Here is a 21347-nt window from a genome sequence, read left to right on the forward strand (position 1 = left end):
TAATTCCAATTCAGCAGTCTCTCGTTGGAGTCTGTTTTTGAAGCTTTTTTGTTGAAGTATAGCCACTCTTAGGTCTGTGATCGAGTGACCAGAGAGATTGAAGTGTTCTCCAATTGGTTTTTGAATGTTATAATTCTTGACGTCTGATTTGTGTCCATTCATTCTTTTACGTAGAGACTGTCCAGTTTGGCCAATGTACATGGCAGAGGGGCATTGCTGGCACATGATGGCATATATCACATTGGTAGATGCGCAGGTGAACGAGCCTCTGATATTGTGGCTGATGTGATTAGGCCCTATGATGATATTCCCCGAATAGATATGTGGACAGAGTTGGCAACGGGCTTTGTTGCAAGGATAGGTTCCTGGGTTAGTGGTTCTGTTGTGTGGTGTGTGGTTGCTGGTGAGTATTTGCTTCAGATTGGGGGGCTGTCTGTAAGCAAGGACTGGTCTGTCTCCCAAGATCTGAGAGAGCGATGGCTCGTCTTTCAGGATAGGTTGTAGATCCTTGATGATGCGTTGGAGAGGTTTTAGTTGGGGGCTGAAGGTGATGGCTAGTGGCGTTCTGTTGTTTTCTTTGTTGGGCCTGTCCTGTAGTAGGTGACTTCTTGATCACTCAAGCAACTCTGAAGCCCCTTCCATCCACAGTGGGGCACTGCTCTACAGTTACCTGAAGTGGAGCACTTATATGGACATCTCTAGAAGAAGAGAAGATTACTCACCTTGTGCAGTAACTGAGGTTTCTTGAGATGTGTCCCCCTGTGGGTACTCCACTACTCACCATCCTCCCCTGTATGTCGGAGTTTGCATTAGGGACTCTACAGTAGAGCAGGAACGGAGGGGATTGGGTCGCATGTGTGACAGATGGTGCACCAACGGTGCCGTGAGACAACCACTGTGCATGTGCAACCCAGATGGACATTGCCGCTGAAATTCTCTGATCAATGGCACAGGAGTGCACCAATACATGAAGTGGAGCACCCACAGTGGGACACATCTCAAAGAACCTCAGTTACTGCACAAGGTGAATAACCTTCTCTTCACTCGTATGTGTGTTGGAATATTTATGCACTGCCATATATTTCCATGGACTGGTACAGTCTGACTGATACTCTGCCAGGGTAGTGTTAGGGCCCCATAACTGCCTATGCTTCCTCCCCCTGTCACGGGTATTGCTTCACCAGCCTGCCTATGAGGCCTTCCAGGGACAGAGTTAGAGCACCATAATTATTGTATTACGGGAGTTGTGAGAAGGCTATTTTTACTTTGAGTGATTGATCATGTGTATTCCACAATAGGTGTGTGTGCTCACCACGTGCACCGGTGCTGGAAGTTTTTTACTTAGCAGTACTAGTAGGGGAAAGCCCCTAGCGACCCCTGGAGTGGTGCCTCCATGACGTGGTATAAGGGGCGCTGTGCGCTCCCCCCGCCCTCAGTTCCTTCTTGCCGTGGGTGAGGGTGCTTTGGAACTGCTTTGCTCCAGCTTGTCTGCAGCTTTCCTCTAGAACTCTTATTCTTTCATAATAGTAGTACCTGTAGTTGAAGTAAAAAGAAAAGGAGTACTTGTGGCACCTTAGAGACTAACAAATTTATTAGAGCATAAGCTTTCGTGAGCTACAGCTCACTTCATCGGATGCATTTGGTGGAAAAAACAGAGGAGAGATTTATATACACACACACACAGAGAACATGAAACAATGGGTTTATCATACACACTGTAAGGAGAGTGATCACTTAAGATAAGCCATCACCAACAGCAGGGGGGGGAAGGAGGAAAACCTTTCATGGTGACAAGCAGGTAGGCTAATTCCAGCAGTTAACAAGAATATCAGAGGAACAGTGGGGGGTGGGGTGGGAGGGAGAAATACCATGGGGAAATAGTTTTACTTTGTGTAATGACTCATCCATTCCCAGTCTCTATTCAAGCCTAAGTTAATTGTATCCAGTTTGCAAATTAATTCAGGGGATACCATCATAGGGCCTAATCACATCAGCCACACTATCAGAGGCTCGTTCACCTGCGCATCTACCAATGTGATATATGCCATCATGTGCCAGCAATGCCCCTCTGCCATGTACATTGGCCAAACTGGACAGTCTCTACGTAAAAGAATGAATGGACACAAATCAGACGTCAAGAATTATAACATTCAAAAACCAGTTGGAGAACACTTCAATCTCTCTGGTCACTCGATCACAGACCTAAGAGTGGCTATACTTCAACAAAAAAGCTTCAAAAACAGACTCCAACGAGAGACTGCTGAATTGGAATTAATTTGCAAACTGGATACAATTAACTTAGGCTTGAATAGAGACTGGGAATGGATGAGTCATTACACAAAGTAAAACTATTTCCCCATGGTATTTCTCCCTCCCACCCCACCCCCCACTGTTCCTCTGATATTCTTGTTAACTGCTGGAATTAGCCTACCTGCTTGTCACCATGAAAGGTTTTCCTCCTCCCCCCCCCTGCTGTTGGTGATGGCTTATCTTAAGTGATCACTCTCCTTACAGTGTGTATGATAAACCCATTGTTTCATGTTCTCTGTGTGTGTGTATATAAATCTCTCCTCTGTTTTTTCCACCAAATGCATCCGATGAAGTGAGCTGTAGCTCACGAAAGCTTATGCTCTAATAAATTTGTTAGTCTCTAAGGTGCCACAAGTCCTCCTTTTCTTTTTGCGAATACAGACTAACACGGCTGCTACTCTGAAACCTGTAGTTGAAGTAGTTAGATTAGTTTAGTTTAGTTTAATTTACTTTAGTTTAGTGTGCCCAGATCGGGGCGTGCCCTATACCCTGGGCTTTAAGTCATGCAACACTTGTAGGCAGCCGATGCCAGAGTGTGATCCGCACTCGGACTGTTTACGCTATCTGGGGGGAAGCCTATCTCAGTGATCGCTGCAAGATTTGCAGGTCTTTCAAGCCTCAGACCAAGAGATAAATGGACATTTGGCTCTGGGGTATCCTGATGGAGTTGGCATTGACCCCGACGCCGGTGCACCGCTCAGAGTTGGCACCAGGTACTGCTGTGTTGGTGCGCGGCGACCCCTCGGTGCCATCTACCAGTCAGCACCACTCCCTGTCCTCGGAGCACCCCGAGAAGGCTAAGAAGAGGCCTTCGCCGCCGCGGCACCAGAGCAATACTGGAGGAGAGGCTAAATCCATGTTGGGCAGTCCTCGGTCCCCATCGGCCTCCAGGCCTCCGACTCAGGTTGAGTGGAGTAGCCCGGCCCATTTGGAGCACACTTCCCCGTATGTCTGGATGCCCTCCATGCCGTAGACCCTGCAAACGGCCCAGGACATTATGTCCCTGCAGGTGCCAGGGGCACTGCCAATGTTGGCTCTCCGGTCCAGAGGCAAGCCACCGTTGGGAACTCTGCAGTCACCCCCTGCTTGGTATTGTTCGTGGTCAAGGGAATGTTTCTGAGGCCGGTCACCACTCAGCGTCCGCCCAGTGCATAGTCGACATCGGTCACCATTGACCCCTTACCAGGTTGTCCGGCTGGATTCTGACTAACAGGAGCTCCAGGCACCACTCTGCCTTGAGGAGTGGACCCCATCGAGACTGAGGGAGATGGCACCGAAGGTCCTCATCTCCGAGGGGCTACCGTAGCCAGTCACAACACGAACGTTGACGCCATTCCTAATCGTCATCTCGCTCCAGGACCCCACTGCAGCACCGCTCCCGCAGTCCCAGGCGTTGATCGCTGGCACGTCGCCATCGTGGATCTGCCCACTGGAGCCGATCGCAGAGCAGCTTCTACTGGTGCTACCATTCCTCCACATCAGGACAACGGTCTCATGGTTGGCACCATTCTGACGTTACCGCTCCTCCCGATCCAGGGACAGCGACAGGTCATACGCCAGCCCGGCCTTCCTTCGTAGCCGTTGATTGATGGGACAGACCAGTCAGGCTGAACAGCCTGCTCTGCCAGTGCCACAGCAGGTGCAGTGGCACTGGGCTCCTTGGCCAGCACTGTGGTACCAATGGGCCCATGGCCCCTGACGCAGCACCCGGTCGGGGCTTGCTCGGTGGCCAGAGCCTTGGAACGGCCATCGGCCTCTCTTTCCCAGCCTCCTAGGAAGGAGTCGGAGGGGCGTGCAACTTTGGTTCTGTGCCTGGAGGGCGACCAAGTGGTGGGACCCCCGGAACCAGTGGGTACGCAGAGTACTGCACCAGCCTCCTCACCCTCCCTGATGAGGTGATTACAGCCCCTCCTTCCTCTGTTCCTCAGGAGGACTCTAAAGGCCACCAGAAACTATTGAAAAGAGTGGTATCAAGCCTCAACCTTCGGGCCGAGGAGGTGGAGGAACCCTCGGACTCCCTCTTCAATGTCCTAACAGCCTCAGCACCGGGCAGGGTGGCTCTCCCACTCCACGAAGGGGTGTCAAAAATTTCAGATGCCTTGTGGCAAACCCCAGCTTCCTTGCCCTCCATCTCTAAGAGGGCTGAATGGAAGTACTTTGTGCCCGCCGAGGGGCATGAATACCTGTACACCCACCCTGCCCCAACTCCCTGGTGGTCGAGTCGGTCAGCCACAGAGAGTGGCAGGGCCAACCAGCCACTACCCCAAAAAATAAAAGCTCAAGGAGGCTGGACTTATTTGGGAGAAAAGTTTATTCATCCTCAAGTTTCCAGTTATGGGTGGTGAACCATCCGGCCCTCCTGGCTTGGTATGAGTTCAATTTGTGGGACTCTCTACCCAAATTCAAGGACTCCCTCCAGGAGTGTGTCAGGAAGGAGTTCTGGTGGAGGAGGGTACAGCGGCTGCCAGGGCAACCCTGCAGGCTGCGGTGGATACATCTGCACGGTCCATGGCCTCCGCGGTGTCCATGAGGAGGGTGTCGTGGCACCTGCTGTCTGGGCTGTCCAGTGAGGCGCAGAACTCCTGCAGGACCTCCCGTTTGATGGCAAGACCCTGTTTGTAGAACAGATGGACGTGAAGCTGCACGGTCTAAAAGATTCCTGCACTATGCTTAAGACACTTGGTCTCTATGTTCTGGCTCCGGCCACAGCAGGATCCCACCCAGGCCACCCACTCTACATACGAGCCTCCTTATAAAAAGTCATGGGACTATAAGAAACGCCCGCAGAGGCAGTCCCGGTCTGCCCCCCAGCCTGGGCCCTACAAGGGTAAATAGACAGGAAAACATGAGTTTTGATGTGACGCCCCAGGGCGACCTTCCAGTTCGCATTAGGGATCTACCTGCAATAAAGCTTCCCTTCTCCAACTGGTTGTGTGTTTTTCTCCCATATTGGTCGTGGCTGACCTCAGACCAAAGGGTCCTCAACACCATTTCCTGGGGCTATGCCCTCCAATTTACCTCTACCCCGCCCAACCACCCTCCGCCCTGTCCGTCCTGGGGAACCCCTCTCACGAGGCCCTGCTCGAGCAGGAGGTGGGGCAGCTCCTTGGCTTAGGAGGGGTGGAAGTGGTGCCAGCGGAGTTCAAATGCAAGGGGTACTACTCCTGCTATTTTCTTATCCCGAAGGCCAAAGTGGGGCTCAGGCCCATCCAGTACATGATAAAGCGCAAGTTCCGCATGATCTCTCTGGCCTCCATCATCTCCTCCCTGGATCCTGGGGACTGGTACACCGCCCTCAGTCTGCAGGATATGTACTTCCACATTCACATATTCGAGGGGTACAGGTGCTTCCTCTGTTTCATGGTTGGGCAGGAGCACTACGAATTTACAGTCCTCCTGTCTGGCCTGTCCACTGCTCCCAGGGTATTCACAAAGTGCATGTCTGTGGTGGCAGCCTACCTTAGACGTCATTGAGGTCCAGATCTTCCCTGATCTGGACGACTGGCTAGTCAAAGGCAGCTCCCGATCGCAAGTGCGGGATCATGAGGCGCTCCTCCTCACGTGCACTACCCTGGCCTGTTGGTGAATGACACCAAGTCCACGGTAGTCCCGGTGCAGTGCATAGAGTTTATTGGGGCAGTCCTGGACGCGACGTCGATCAAGGCCTCCCTCACACTGGACAGATTCGAGACCCTGAAAGGGCTCATCGATACAATCATAACGTTTCCTGTGACGACAGCCAGAGTGTGCCTCCAGCTCCTGGGTCACATGTCAGTGTGCACATATGTGGTTCGCCATGGCAAACTCAGGATGAGGCCCCCGAGGTTGGCCTCGGTGTACTCCCAGGCCAGAGACAGGATGGACAAGGTCTTCACTGTGCCTGAGCCAGTGATCACCTCCCTACAATGGTGGTCCTCCCCGGGGAACATGCTCCACGGGGTCCCGTTCAGGGGCAGGCCCCCGTCGGTGGAGCTGATGTCAGACAATTTGGACCTGGGATGGGGAGCCCATGTGGGGGACGTTCAGACCCAAGGACTGTGGTCTCTGTAGGATCTTGCCCTGCATATAAATGTCAAGGAACTCAGGGTGCGTGGCCTTCCGCTTGAACCCGGAGGGCAGAGTGGACAGGGTTCTCACGGACACCACGGCCTCGATGTTTTGCATCAACAGGCAAGGCGGGGCCCGCTCCTCTGCCAGGAAGCCCTCAGGCTGTGGGACTTCTGTATAGCCCACAACATTTGCCTACAGGCCTACCACCTACCAGGCACCTGGAACTCGCGGACAGATCTCATAAGCATAGACTTCTTCTCTCAGCATGAGTGGTCTCTACACCCAGAGGTGGTGCACAAACTTTTCTAAGAGTGGAGAACTCCCCAGGTGGACCTGTTAGCGACTCGGCAGAACTGCCAGTGTCCCCGGTTCTGCTCCGACGGGGGTGGGGGGCTGGGAATGGGCGCTATCTCCTACGCCTTCTTCCTATCCTGGTCAGGCCAGCTTCTCTATGTCTTCCCTCTGATCCCACTGATCAACGAGGTCCTGAAAAAGATAAAGACGGACAGGGCTCAGGTCCTCCTGATTGCCCTGGCATGGCCCAGGCAATATTGATATGGGAACCTCACAAGCCTGGCAGTCGCCCCACCGTGGCCATTACTGTCATGCCTGGACCTTCTCTCCCAGGACAAGGGCTGCCTTCTCCACCCCAACCTAATGGCACTCCACCTCATGTCATGGCTGCTCAATGGTTAGGCTGGGAGGAGAGGACGTGCTCAGAAGGGGTTCAGCGAATCCTCTTGGAAAGCAGGCAACCCTCCACGTGTCGAGCCTACTTGGCAAAGTGGTATCAGTTTTCCCGGTGGGCAGCTGAGCGGGGCATTTCACCCGTAGCTGCCCTAATCCAGCTCATTTTAGACTACCTCCTTCACCTCAGAGCCCAAGGCCTAGCACCCTCGTCCATCAGGGTGCACATGGCTCCATATTGGCCTTCCACCCGCCGGTGCTGGGGCACACGGTATTTTCCCATGCTTTGACTGGCCGATTCCTTAAGGGTTTGGATCATCTCTTCCCGTACATTTGGCCCCCAGTCCCGCAGTGGGACCTAAACTTGGTGCTGGCCTGGTTGACGGGTCCCCCTTTTGAGCCGCTAGCTATATTCTCCTGGTCGCACCTCTCGTGGAAGGTAGCTTTCCTGGTGGCGATCACGTCAGCTAGATGGGTCTCGGAACTCATGGCCCTGACCTCCGAGCCCCCGTACACGGTGTTCCATAAGGATATGGTCCAGCTTCAACCACATCCTTCATTCCTGCCTACCACATGGGTCAGGACATTTTCCTGCCGGTCCTCTGCTCCAAGGCCCATGCGTCCAGTGAGGAGCACCACCTCCACATGTTGGATGTCAGACAGGCTCTGGCCTTTTACCTGGAGCAGACTAAATGATTCAGGAAGTCTTCGCAGCTGTTCATCGCCTCAGCTGAATGCATGAGGGGTCGGCTGATTTCCACTCAGCAGCTCTCCAAATGAATCACCTCATGCATCCATACCTGTTATGACCTGGCAGGAATCCCTCTGCCATCAATTGTAAGGGCACACTCGACTAGGGCACAAGCCTCAACGGCTGCCTTTTTAGCCCATGTCCCCCATTCAGGACATTTGCAGGGCTGCCACATGGTCTTCAGTTCACACATTCACCTTGCATTATACGATCGTCTCCCAGAGCAGGGAAGATGCTGGGTTCGGCAGGGCTGAGCTCCATCCTGAGAGTTTGTGAACTCCTACCCATCTCCAACTGATCTAGCTTGGAATCACCTATTGTGGAATACAGATGAGCAATCACTTGAAGAAGAAAAGATAGTTACCTTTTCCATAACTGGTGTTCTTCAAGATGTGTTGCTCATGTCTATTCCACATCCCACCCTCCTTCCCCTCTGTTGGAGTTGTCTGGCAAGAAGGAACTGAGGGTGGGGGGAGCGCGCAGCGCCCCTTATACTATGTCGTAGAGGTTCCACCCAGGAGTTGCTGGGGCGCTCCCCTACGGGCACTAATAGGGGAAAAACTTCTGGCACCGGTGCATGTGGTGAGCACACATACCTGTTGTGTAATAGACATGAGCAACACATCTCGAAGAACACTCAGTTACGGAAAAGGTAACTGTCTTTTCTTCTTTGAGGAGTATCCTTGTGCGTGCTCCACTTTAGGTGAATCTGCAGTGCCTGTGATCAGAATTTGAGTAGCAGTGCCTAGTTGGGTTGCACACGTGCAGTCCCTGTCTTGGGCCACCTCTGGGTGTTACATAGCACTGTGTCTCCCCCCACCCCAGTTCTTTCTCTCCTACCCTTGGCTTAAATGGAACAATTAGCAAAGGCTCTGAGTTTACCTTTAATCAATGTCAGATTTAGAGTAGTAGTTTTAGAACCTAGTTTAGTTAGTTAATATTTAACTACCCTTTCTCTTCCCTGTTTATTTTTTTCTACTAAAAATTTTTTTTTCTCTTAGAAGTTTAAGTATCATTTATTATTATATCCATTAATATAGAACAGTTAACCTCCCTCATGTGAGAGACGCTATTCTAAGGAGCATGCCCAACTCTCTGGGTTGCCTCACTTGCTGGTCGTCAATCCCAGTTTCTGATGGACATTCGCAGTGTGTCCGCTGCCTTTGCAAGACACACATCCCATAAAAGTGATCTCACTGCCATAATCTAAAGACCAGCACTAGAAAAGCAAGGGATCTTCAGTTAAAACTCCTCATGAGGGAGAAGTGTCTATGCCCAGCATCTGATTCAGGATTACAGACCCTACTGGGCACTGACCTCTAGCAGTGGCATCTGACAGAAATTCCGCAACACCCTCTCAGAGGAAGGAGCACTACTTCAAAAAGGTGACAAAAAACAGGCTCTGACCTCCCCTTCTCGGGAACCTACCAAAAAGAGACACTTCCTGACTCATCAGACCCCATCGGTACTGACCACACTGAGACCTACCATCTCTGAGGCAACGGGACCATCCAGCATCACGGGTACCATGCAAGCCAAACAAACTAAGTGGGCAGGCTCAGACAAAGGCACAAAAGAGGAATTTACCATCCCTATCTCATTACTGCCAGAGCCGCTGAAAAATGCATCACCGAGCAGCTCAGCAGCACTACAGTCTATGGCACCACCTTCAGTCTCCATACCACATAGCACATGATCCTTGGCACTAACAACTGTAGTAATGGCATTGGGACTGCCAGCAACACCTTCCTTGGTACTGATACTCTCGGTACTGCAATTTCTCTGGCATAATGGTCTTCTAGTCTCTTTGGCACCGGAATCTCCCCTCCTTGGTACTGATGTTAATTCAGCGTGCTTGGTACCATGCCAATTCACACCACTACCCAGATTAGCTTCTCCTTTCTCAAGCGATGAGGATGATGATGAAGGGGGAATCTACTCTTCACATCACTCCTTGCCTATCCAGACAGCCACCAGGTCAGGTCCACTAGAACAACATGAACACCACCCCAGACCAGCAACTCACAGGTTGTACAGACACCCATGGTTACCACCACCAATGCCATTCCTGCCAGCCCTACTAGGATCCATGGGCAGCATACTGTGACCACTACTCTAAGCCTCCCAGTACACATAGGGAGAGGTCAAGACATTTTCCATCATTCTCAGTACTTGGATCCTTTGAACCCTCGGAAGAGGTACTCGAAGGGCTGGAGGAGACTTCGGATCAGGAAGTCAACCCAGCCGCCAATTTTTCATCCTGTTCTCCTGGATGAAGCTATCATATCCTCACCACCAGGGCTGGATTAATCCAGGGGCTTTAGGGTCTGCAGCCCAGGGCCCTGGAGTAAGGGGACCCGGAGCAGCAGGGCTCAGAAAGGCTGCCTGCATGCTGTGGCCCCACGCTGCTCCCGGAAGCGACCGGCTGCTGGCATGTCTCTGTGACCCCTGGCAGAGTGAGGGGGAGGCAGCTCTGCGCGCTGCCCCAGCACTGTGCCCTGTGGGGCCGGCACTTGCAGGTGCAGGCAGCGCACTGAGACACGCTGTCCCCCTACCCCCGGGGATGTGCAGAGATGTTCCAGCAGCTCCTCCTGCACTCCAACCCCTGCCCCACGTCAGAATCCCCTCATGCGCCCAAACTTCCTTCCAGACCCTGCACCCCACCCCCCTGCCCCAGGTCAGAATCCCCTCCTGCACCAAACACCCTCACAGAGCCCACACTCCTCACTCTCTCCTGCACCTCAACACTCTGCCCCAGCCTGGAGCCCCCTCCTGCACCCAAACTCCCTCCCAGAAAGAAACTAATATAACAGCTGTTTTAAGGTAAGAAGTAGGCTATTTTGAATTAACTTAACTGTATTCTACATGTTTTAAGACTGAAATGTAACCACAAAATGGCTTTATGTTAATTAAAAAGGCAAGTTTAGTGTAGCGTTAATAGCCTCGATGCCATAATTGTGATCATTTTGTTTTAAATTAGGAAGAAGACTTGTATACAGGGACCCCACAAAATCTAATAGCCCCAGGCCCACAGGACAGTTAATCCGGCCCTGCTCACCACCCACAACGGGGGATGACTTTAAACAGTTCAAAGAGCTGTTTAAGAGGATTGCAGACTCATTGGAGATACAGCTGGAAGAAGTTGCGGAGTCCAAACATAAGTTCAACTTCTTCCAGGATTGCTCTCCCAATAAACAAGGTTCTCATGGACCCAGCTAAGGCCATCTGGCATATCCCGGCAACAATTCTGCCCACTTGCAAAAGAGTGTACAAAAAATATTATGTCCCTTCCAAAGGAAGGAAATTTTTATTTTGACACCCAGTGCCAATCTCACTGGTGATAGAGGCTGTGAATGAGTGGGGCAGACAACACCATTCCAGATCCACTCCATATGACAGGGACAGGAAAAGATTAGATCTTTTTGGGTGTAAGGCCTACTCCTCAGCGAACCTACAGTTCAGGATCGCAAATTACAAGGCACTAATGGCCAAATACAACCATTTCAACTATTCAGAGATGTCTGACTTTATTGATTATCTACCTGATGACAAAAAGGAATAATTTAAAGCAGTCATCTCTGAGGGTCAACTCCTAGCTTGCATAACTTTACAAACCTTACTGGACTCTCCAGACACGGTGGTATGTTCCATTGCCATAGTCATGCAATGAGCTTCCTGGATCCAGCTCTTGGAGTTTCCCCAAAAGGCACAATCCACAGTCAAGGATCTATCATTCGAGGGCCGGAAGCTGTTGGCAGCTAAGACGGATGAATCGCTTCACACAAAAGACTCCAGGGCCACTCTGAAATCCTTGGGCATCTACATGCCTGACCGAGGGAAAACAGGGAAAGTATTACTCAGCACAAAGAACAAGATTCATGCCCTATACTCAACCACAGATATATAACCTGCAATATAACCCACAAAAATAGACCCAGGAGAGACCCAGGAGATGGAGATGACTCCCATCTCAGCCATCAACATCCCAATAACTCCCTGCCATGCCCTAAACAACAGTTTTTAGGGTTTGGTCGAGGGCCAGAGATACCTCTCCCATTTTCTATTCCTGGAACTATCTGACAACATCCATCCTTTCGGAGACCATCTGACTCCATTCCACCCAGCATGGCAAACCATCACAACAGACAAATGGGTACTAGAAATTATCGAGACTGGCTATTCAATCCAATTTACCTCTGTTCCCCCTGTGCTGCTTCTCTCCCCATTCCTCTTCAGGGACCCTTCTCACAAACACTTACTGCAATACGAGGTAAACCATTTCATACACCTGGGCACCGTAGAACCAGTATCAACACAACAAAGAGGGAAGGGCTTCTACTCTCATTATTTTTAACCCAGAAGAAAACAGGAGGATGGAGGTCAATTCTCGGCCTAAGAAGACTCAACAAATTCATGAAGACCCAGCGATTCAGGATGGTCATGCTAGCAACGATAATTCCAGCACTAGAACTAGGGAACTGGTTCTCAGCCCTTGACCTCCAGAATACATATTTCCACATAATGATACATCCCTCCCACAGGAAGCTTTTAAGATTTGTTCTGGGCACAGATCATTATCAATACAGAGTACTCCCTTTGGGCTTATCTATGGCTCCACAGATATTCTCAAAAGTCCTTGCAGTATTGGTGGCTCACCTCTGCAGACAAGGAGTCATAATAGTCCCCTATCTGGACAATTGCTTAGTCAAACCTTGACTTGAGAAGAGGCCCTAGAAGCTATCCAAAAAAACATAACTCTTTTCACACACACTCTTTTCTTTACAAATAAATTGAGAAAAATCAATGTTCACACCTGTACAGAGACTGGAATTAATTGGGAACTACCTTGATTCTCTGGAAGCTATAGTCTCTTTGTCCCCTCACGGTTTTACTACTCTAGTCAACCTGATCACTTCAACACAAACCAGCCCACAGATACTGGCCAGGACCTGCCTCCCACTGTTAGGCCGTATGTCAGCAATGACATTTGTCGTGAAACATGCCAGACTACACATCCATTTCCTGTAGGGCTGACTCAGGACAGTATACATCCCACACAGACACAGTATAAACAAGTGCCTTACGATGCCAGGCAAAGTACAGATATTCTCTACAGTGTTGGACTCAACCATACAACATTTGCACAGGAGTTCTCTTTTCACAGATTCCTTCATCAATGATACAACAAATGCTTCTCTGCAAGATTGGGGGTGAGGGCACATTTGCACAACCACATGATCCAAGGTCGCTGGTCCCTATCAGAATCAACATTTCCCATAAACTTACTGGAGCTATGGGCAGTCCACAATACATGCTCACACTTCCTACTCATGATCAGGGACAAGACCATAAAGGTGTTGACGGACAACATTGCTTGTATGTTTTATATAAACCGACAAGAGGGAGCGTGGTCAACACCCTGTGCACAGAAAGCGATGTGATTATGGAATTGGTGCATCTGCCACATCATCAACATCTCAGCCTCCAGTCTACGAGGATGCCAAAATACCACTGCAGCTGCACTGAGCAGGAAATTCCCCCAAGACAATGAATGGGAGATAAACACCAGGGTACTACACAGCATATTCAAACACTGGCGGGGGGTCTCAACTGTAGATCTCTTTGCGACAATCCAGAACGCCAAGTGCCCATTCTTCTGCTCGACAGCGGGACTGGGACCCCGTTCTCTAGGCAATGCTTTTCTCCTCAAATGGGATGCACCTTTACTGTACACCTTTCCCCCCACCCCTCTCCTATCCAGGGTCATACACAAGATAAGGACTGACAATTCCAGAGTCATCTTGATAGCCCCTTCTGGCCCAGAGAAACGTGGTTTCATTATCTCTTGCAGATGGCTGTTTGCCCACCCCACACTCTTCCCCTTTCACCACATCTTCTGTCTCAGGATGCAGGTCAGATCCACCAGCCAAACGTGGCAAAACACCACCTGAATGCATGGCTACTCAATGATTTCGAGGCAGTGAAATGACCTGTTCAGAGGAGGTAAGGGACATTCTCTTAAATAACAGAAGGTCTACTACATGAAGTACCTACCTGCACAAATGGAAGAGATTCCACACATGATGCCAGAATGGACAAACTGTGATGACTACCTCTTCTTTACCAATGGTATTAGATTACATACGAATTTAAGAAATCTGGTCTCTCAATGAGCTCGATTAGAGTACACCTCGCAGCAATCATGGCTTTCCACTACAAAGATGACAAGTTCTTGACCTTTGCCTAGCCTACCATTAAATGTTTTCTCAAGGGTCTTTGTAACTTTTACGCTGAAATACAAACCCGTGCTCCGTCATGAGACCTTAATCTGGTGCTGCAATGCCTTACTGGGCCCCCGTTTGAACCTTAATGATGTGTTCACTTCTCCACCTCTCAATGAAGATGACATTTCTCATCACTCTTACTCCTGATAAGTAGGAGAACTTAAGGCCCTCATGACACACCCCCATACACAATATTTTTCAAAAACAAAGCTACTCTAAGACTTCATCCAAAATTCTTACCTAAAATAGTTTCCTTGTTCCATTTGAATCAACCTATCTATCTCCCATGGTTCTTCCCAAAACCTAATGGGAACAAACAAGAACTGATGTTTCACACCCTGGACATCTGAAGGGTGCTAGCATTTTACATTGACAGGACTGTACCTAAACAGGAATCTGGCAGTGATGAGATTTTCAGAGTATCTGAATTTTTTGTGTTTTTGTGTTTACATTTTATTTTGTTGCTATATATGGGTACTGTGATGAAAATTAAATTCTTTTTTGTGTACTTTTTAAATATAAAGATGTCGTAGGGAGATAATGACAGGTCCCTTTACTCTGATAGCTCTGTATATTGTTCTGTGTATGCCCGGATTATGTGTTTTGGGGAAGGTTATACAGTAGTGAGAACTTCCCATGCTGTTTTTTTTTTATTAAATCTTTGTGATGAAACTTAAATGACAGAAGTTGTTTAGCTTAGGGTCCTTCATCAATTCTGCTGGGTCCTAATTCATTCTTGGGAAGCGCAATAGAAATGGTTACATATTTCTTGTGCCTGATATTTTGGGAGGGTAATGCCTGATGCATTGTGAACAAAGCCAAAACTGTCCACGATGATATGAAATGTTCTCTGAATTTGGTATGTATTGCTAAAACCCATTTGAACAAAGTTGCAGACCCATTTTTGTTATGGCAGATTCTGGCAGCTATATGGTAATCTACAAGTCTCGGGTTTTATCTTTACTACAGTGTTAATTTGAGTTATCTATCCTTGAGTGAACGAGAGCTGGTCAGGACTTTTCAACTAAATGTTTTTCCATTAGAAAGTGCTGATTCATCAAAACCAAAACATGTTACAGAAACACATCAGTTTAGATACATTTTCACCAGGAAGGTTTCTGAAGTCCAGGCTGGAATTTCTGGTTGGGGTAGGAGGAAGATGGGGCTTGGCAGGGGGTGGAGAGAAAGCAAGAGAACACACACAGCCAATAGTCTTAACTGGAAGGTGGGAGTTGCAGGGTTCATGTCCCTGCTCTAAATCAGGCAGAAGAGGGACTTGAACCTGGGTTTCCCATTTCCCTGTTCAGTGCCCTAACTAATGGGCAATTGGCTATTCTGGTTGGGGGTTCTCTCTCTCTTTGTGATTTTTTTTGTAAGGTCTCTGTTTTGTCTGAAGGCAGAACAAACCAAATGCTGAAATTTTTCATGAAATAGATTTCTTGTTTTCAAATTATCCTAGCTTAATGAGAGCAGTCATGCTCAAAAACAATGCTTGAACAACACAGACTGGATTAGCAGAACAGAGAAGCTGAGTCCCTGCTGCATTATAGCTGAAGCTTCATCAGCACTCAAGCTTTACCTCCCACTCCTTGACAGATCACCTAGCATGAGTTTAAAGCACCGCTTGAGCTAGAGATTTTTGTGTGTGTGCAAGCAAGTCAGGTCAGGGGCAATAATTGAGTTATATCTTGAGTTAACACTGCACTGAAGATAAACCCTCAGACAGGAAGAATTGGTGAGAGGTTTACGTTTTTTAGCCCGATTATAATACAAAAGGTGGCCAATCTCTATTTGTTCAAGTTTGTAGCTGTCTCCTGTGTGTCTGCAGCAGAACCAACATTTTTATTTCTTCTAGTGTATAGACCACAAGAGTTATTTGTGGGAATTTATCTCTGAGTTATCTGAACTGATGTCAATACTTCTGCTGAAGTCCTTGGAAATTACAGTATTGTCCTCATGGATTTCAATAAGTATATAAGTGAGCTGTAGCTCACGAAAGCTTATGCTCAAATAAATTTCTTAGTCTCTAAGGTGACACAAGTACTCCTTTTCTTTTTGCGAATACAGACTAACACGGCTGCTACTTTGAAACTTGTCATATATGGATAATAGTGCTGATGGGCTGCCATGTAACTTCCTATAAGAGAGGGAAAGTTCCCAGAGGGTCAGATGTGCTCTGTCTTGATTTGAGCATAGTTTGACTGATTTGAGTGTTAGGGTTGCCTGAAAATTTAAACCAAAGAGATTACATACATTTTTTGACAATACTGGTTATAGAGTTACAGTTTAATTTCTTCTTTTCAAATCAGTACTCTGCTGCTGAAAAATTAGAGTGTGGGGGAGAGAAAATTTTGTTAGACTAGTGGGAAATCAAAATGTAATATGTCCCTTAATAGCTCAGTCATTTCAACTAAATAAATATTATTTATTTCCAGACCTATGATGATATCATTTTTAAGGCTGGTGCTGAAGCAAGAAACCAAACAAACTAGCCTGGGTAGTTTTAGCATAGTTAAAAAATGCAAGAGAAATAATTGATTTAGGAACCTACCAGTAAAGGAACCAATAACAAGAAAAGGAAGAATTTAAAGGAATTATTTTTCTCTTTTTAATTATATTGTCAAAGCTTATTTTAATATTTTTCTCCAATGATAGTACAAATAACGCATTTTAAAAGTTCCCCAAAAAGCAAACTTAAAGTAATTATTTTAAGTAGGCATGTCTAATCATGAATTAAAATATAGTTTGTCACCTACAGTAAATTAAGTGGGATTTAATGTACTTGTTTTTCTTTTCTTTAGCTGAATGGTTTGGAATGTCTGGTGTTATTTCTCTCACTGTTTTGGGAATTCTTTTAGATTCTGTAAGCTTTAGTCCAGGGGTTGATGAATTTATCTTTAGGTGAGTATTTACTTCCATTTTACATTAACTGTTTTATGTCCTTCAAGATATTCCTTGTTGCTACTTATATGTCAAGAAAGGGAACTGTGTTTATAGGCAGACTAATCTGGTCAATAGTGGACCATACAAATGGTCCCTGGATTACATGCTCTTCCAGTGGGGTGGTTTATTCATAATTAAAAAACAAACAAACTAGTGTTCTGGTTAAAACACAGAGAAAAGTTGCCTTAATCCCTTCTGGCTTTGTGGAAGGCTTGTACCTTGAGGTTCTTCTTCCTAGGTGCTTCACTTTAGGTGTTCATGTGCCCCTGTGCTTGTAGTTGGAGATTTGTAGTAGCAGTGCCAGTTTGGGTTGCACATGTGTGGTCCCTGTCTCACGCCACCTCAGGTGGTTATCTGGCGCTGTGCGACCAACCCCCTCTCAGTTCCTTTTCTACCGCTTTTGGCTTGAGTCGGAGCATCTAGCAGCACCTCTGTGCCTAGTCTTATTACCATAGTTTACACTAGTTAGATTTAATTTTTGCTCTTTATAGTTAATTCTTTTCTCCTCTTCTTTCCCATTAAATTTATTTTCTCTCTCAAAACATTTTTTTTCTTCAGACCAGAAGTTTAGGTTTCTGTTGTTAACTGTTAGAGTAGACTATCAGTTTTTCCCCTTACGGGGGGAAATACTCCTCTGAGGGGCGTCCCCGGTTCCCTCGGTTTTAAACGCTGCCTCACCTGCAGACTTTCAGTACCCATATCTGACAGGCACTCATAGTGTGTTCGCTGCCTCGGCGAGACACACATACCTCAAAAATGCTCACAGTACCACAACCTAAAATCCTGGATCAGCAAAGCGAAACACCTACAATTTAAACTCTGCCTGACGGAGAAGTCTCTCTGCCCAGCATCTGAGTCTGAAGCATGGACCCCACCTGTCAGCGATCCTTCCTCCATGGCTCAGACTAAAGATCTCTCCTCTAGGAAGGTGGCAAAAATTGGGCCACAACTTCCCTGGCTTGGGAATCTGCCAAAAAATTGTGTTCCCCAAACTAGCAAACCCCATGGGTACTGAGCGCGCCAGCCTTCTCCATGGCTGAAGTAGTGGGACCCTCCAGTACCAAAAGAGTAATTGTGGGTACCAAAAGAGCAAAAGACTCCAAGCAGGTTCGTTCTGACATGGGCAGCAAGGGAAAACCGAAACCCCATGCTTTGGCACCGGCAGAGCTGACTAGACACCTGGCACCGAGCGGCTCGGTACCGCTGCAGACCATGGCACAACCTTCTGTTGGTATTACGCAATCGGTGCATGCATCGACACCATCAATCAAACAGTCAGTACTGACTGCTACACCTTCAAAGGCACTGATGCTACCGGCACCACAGCAGTTCCTGCATCAGAAGGACCTAATGGTAACCTCAATGCCAGAATCTCCTATTCTCAGCACCGATGTCACTCAGGCATGTTTGGTACCAAGCCACCTCACCACTCTACTTTGATCTGCTCCCCCGTTCTCGAGTGATAAGGAGGATGAGGACGAAGGGGAAATATAATTTTCAAACTGTTCTTCTCCCATGTGTGTACCTATCAGACCAGATCAACCACCACGAAGGGGATATTATACTGAACCCAAAGATTGACAGTGGTATGGGCACCCATGGATGCCACTGATGCCTTTTCCACTACAGTGGCCTTATTGGAGCCGATGGGCGGCATACCCCCCACAATGCCACAAACCTCCCAACCCATCCAGGTTGAGTGCACATCATTCACCCTCACCTTTGGTACTGGGGCCATCTAAGCTTCCAGAAGAGGTGACTGAAGAGGAGGATGAGATCTCTGAGCAGGAGATGACACCAGCAGCCAACTTTTCATCATCTTCCCCCAACGACACCATCATGCCCCACCTTCCAATACGCGAAATGATTTCAAACAATTTCAAGACCTTGACAAGAGAGTTGCGAGCTCATTGGGCGTTTCACTGGAAGAAGTCCAGGAAGCACAACATAAACTCCTATCTTTCAGACGTCAACATGTTCTAAAATCGCTCTACCCACAAATGACCTGATTATGGAATCAGTTAAGTCAATTTGGCAGACCTCAGCAACAATCCCACGCACATGCAAGAGGTCTGACAAAAATATTATGTGCTGGCAAAGGGAATGGAATTCCTCTTCTCGCACCCCACACTGAATTCCTTGGTGGTGGATGCAGTTAATGAATGGGACAGACAACGACACCGCAAAAACATGCCTTATAACAGGGATTGGAAGAGGCTTGACCTCTTTGGCCGTAAGGCCTACTTCTTGGTGAGTCAACATGTTAGGATCACCAATTTCGAGGCATTAGTTGCCAAACATGACCATACTAATTATTCAAAGCTATCAGACTTTATTGATTTTTATTCCTGAGGAAAAAAGAGAGCAGTTCAGTTCCATTATCTCCGAAGGACCCCTTATAGCCAGGACAGCATTGCAGGATGCCCTGCACTCCGCAGACAGAGCAGCAAGGTCTGCAACCACTGTGGTAGTGATGAGAAGGGCATCTTGGTTACATCTCTCTGGGTTCCCCCGAGAGGTGCAATTGACAGTTGAAGATCTTCCGTTGAAAGGGCCTAAACTCTTTGCAGCCAAAACAGCTGAGTCCCTCCACACACTCAAGGACTCAAGGGCAACGTTGAAGTCCCTGGCCATTTATACACCTAAGATCAAGAAAAGACAGGGCAGATATTATGTCTCACAGAGATTCTGGTCCATTCACTATGTGCAACCACCACACAGACAATATGAACAACAAGGGCGGAAACAGAGATCCACGAGGAGGAGATAGCCTCCACCTCAGCCCGCTATGTCTCAACAACCAACCTCAAGGCAGCAATTTTGAGACTTTGGTTGAGTGCCCAAGACCCCCACATCTTTCAGAATCACAAGATCAGATTGGACAAGTCCAAAGTCATCCTGATAGCCCCCATGTGGCCTCGACAAATATGGTTCCCTTACTTTCTCAGAATGGTGGTGTGCCAACCACGCATCCTTCCTCTTCTACCTTATCTCCTTTCTCAGGATGCAGGCCATATTCTTCACCCAGACTTAGAAAGACTCCATCTTAAGGCATAAGAATATAAGAAACCTAAGAAAGGCCATACTGGGTCAGACCAAAGGTCCATCCAGCTCAGTATCCTGTCTACCAACAGTAGCCAGGTGCCCCAGAGGGAGTGAACCTAACAGGTAATGGTCTAGTGATCTCTCTCCTGCCATTCATCTCCGCCATCTGACAAACAGAGCATGGTTACTCCACAACTATAAGGACCTGAAATGACCTGCACAGAGGAAGCACAGAACATTTTATTAAATAGTCGCAGAACAACCACCCACCACATATATCAATACAAATGGAGATGATACAGTACCTGGTGCCAAAGAAACAGATCACAGCAATCTCTTCCTCATTACCTCTGATACTGGACTACTTGCTGGAACTTAAGAAATCGGGTCTCTCCATGAGCTCAATCAGGGTGTACCTCTCAGCTGTCACAGCATTCCACCACAAGGTGGACAGCTTATCCATTTTTGAGCACCCAATCACCAAGCGTATTCTCAAAGGCCTCAGCAACATTTACACTGAAGTATGAGCTACTACTCCATTATGGGATTTTAACTTAGTTTTCTGGGACATCACTGGACCCCTGTTTGAACCATTAGTGACATGCTTCCTCCTCCACCTTTCAATGAAGATGAAATTTCTTGTCGCCATCACATCTGCCAGATGAGTGCGAGAACTAGAGGTCCTCATAGCGCATCCACTATTCATGATATTCTTCAAAGATAAAGTAATCCTAAGACTGCATCCCAAGTTCTTACCTAAGGTCGCCTCATCATTCCATCTCAACCAATCCATCCATCTACCAACATTCTACCTGAAACCCCATGGGAATAGATGGGAGTCAACACTAGATACCCTGGAGATCTGTGGGGTGCTAGCCCTTCACATAGACAGAACAAAGACATTTGGGAAGTCTCCAAAACTATTCGTCTCAGTCACTGAACAATCGAAAGGAGATGCTATATCTAAATAGAAACTGTCCAAATGGACTTCAGAATGTTTCAAATTATTCTATCACCAATACGATCTTCAGCCTCCAATGAGGATTCACACACATACCACCAGAGCTCTATCGGCTTTGATAGCATTTCTTAACCACGGGCCCCTTATGGACATCTGTATAGTGGCAACTTGGGACTCAGCCCATACATTTACATAACATTATGCATTAGAATATCACACAACATCTGATGCACTATTCGGTCTTACTGCATTATCATCTGCCATGACTTCAACTCCGAAGCCCCTTCCTTCCACCGAAGGGCGCTACTCTGAAGTC

General features: G+C 47.8%; 1 protein-coding gene across 1 annotated transcript in view; it reads left to right on the top strand.

Annotated features, from left to right (window-relative positions):
* LOC119857693 (sodium/hydrogen exchanger 10-like) overlaps positions 1-21347 on the top strand; it is a 328581-nt gene that overhangs the window by 64581 nt on the left and 242653 nt on the right. Inside the window, 1 exon segment of the mRNA XM_043517916.1 lies at positions 16884-16983. Coding sequence (XP_043373851.1) covers positions 16884-16983 — 100 coding nt within the window.

This window comes from Dermochelys coriacea, chromosome 6 (assembly GCF_009764565.3).
Source record: "Dermochelys coriacea isolate rDerCor1 chromosome 6, rDerCor1.pri.v4, whole genome shotgun sequence".
Taxonomy (NCBI): Eukaryota; Metazoa; Chordata; order Testudines; family Dermochelyidae; genus Dermochelys; species Dermochelys coriacea.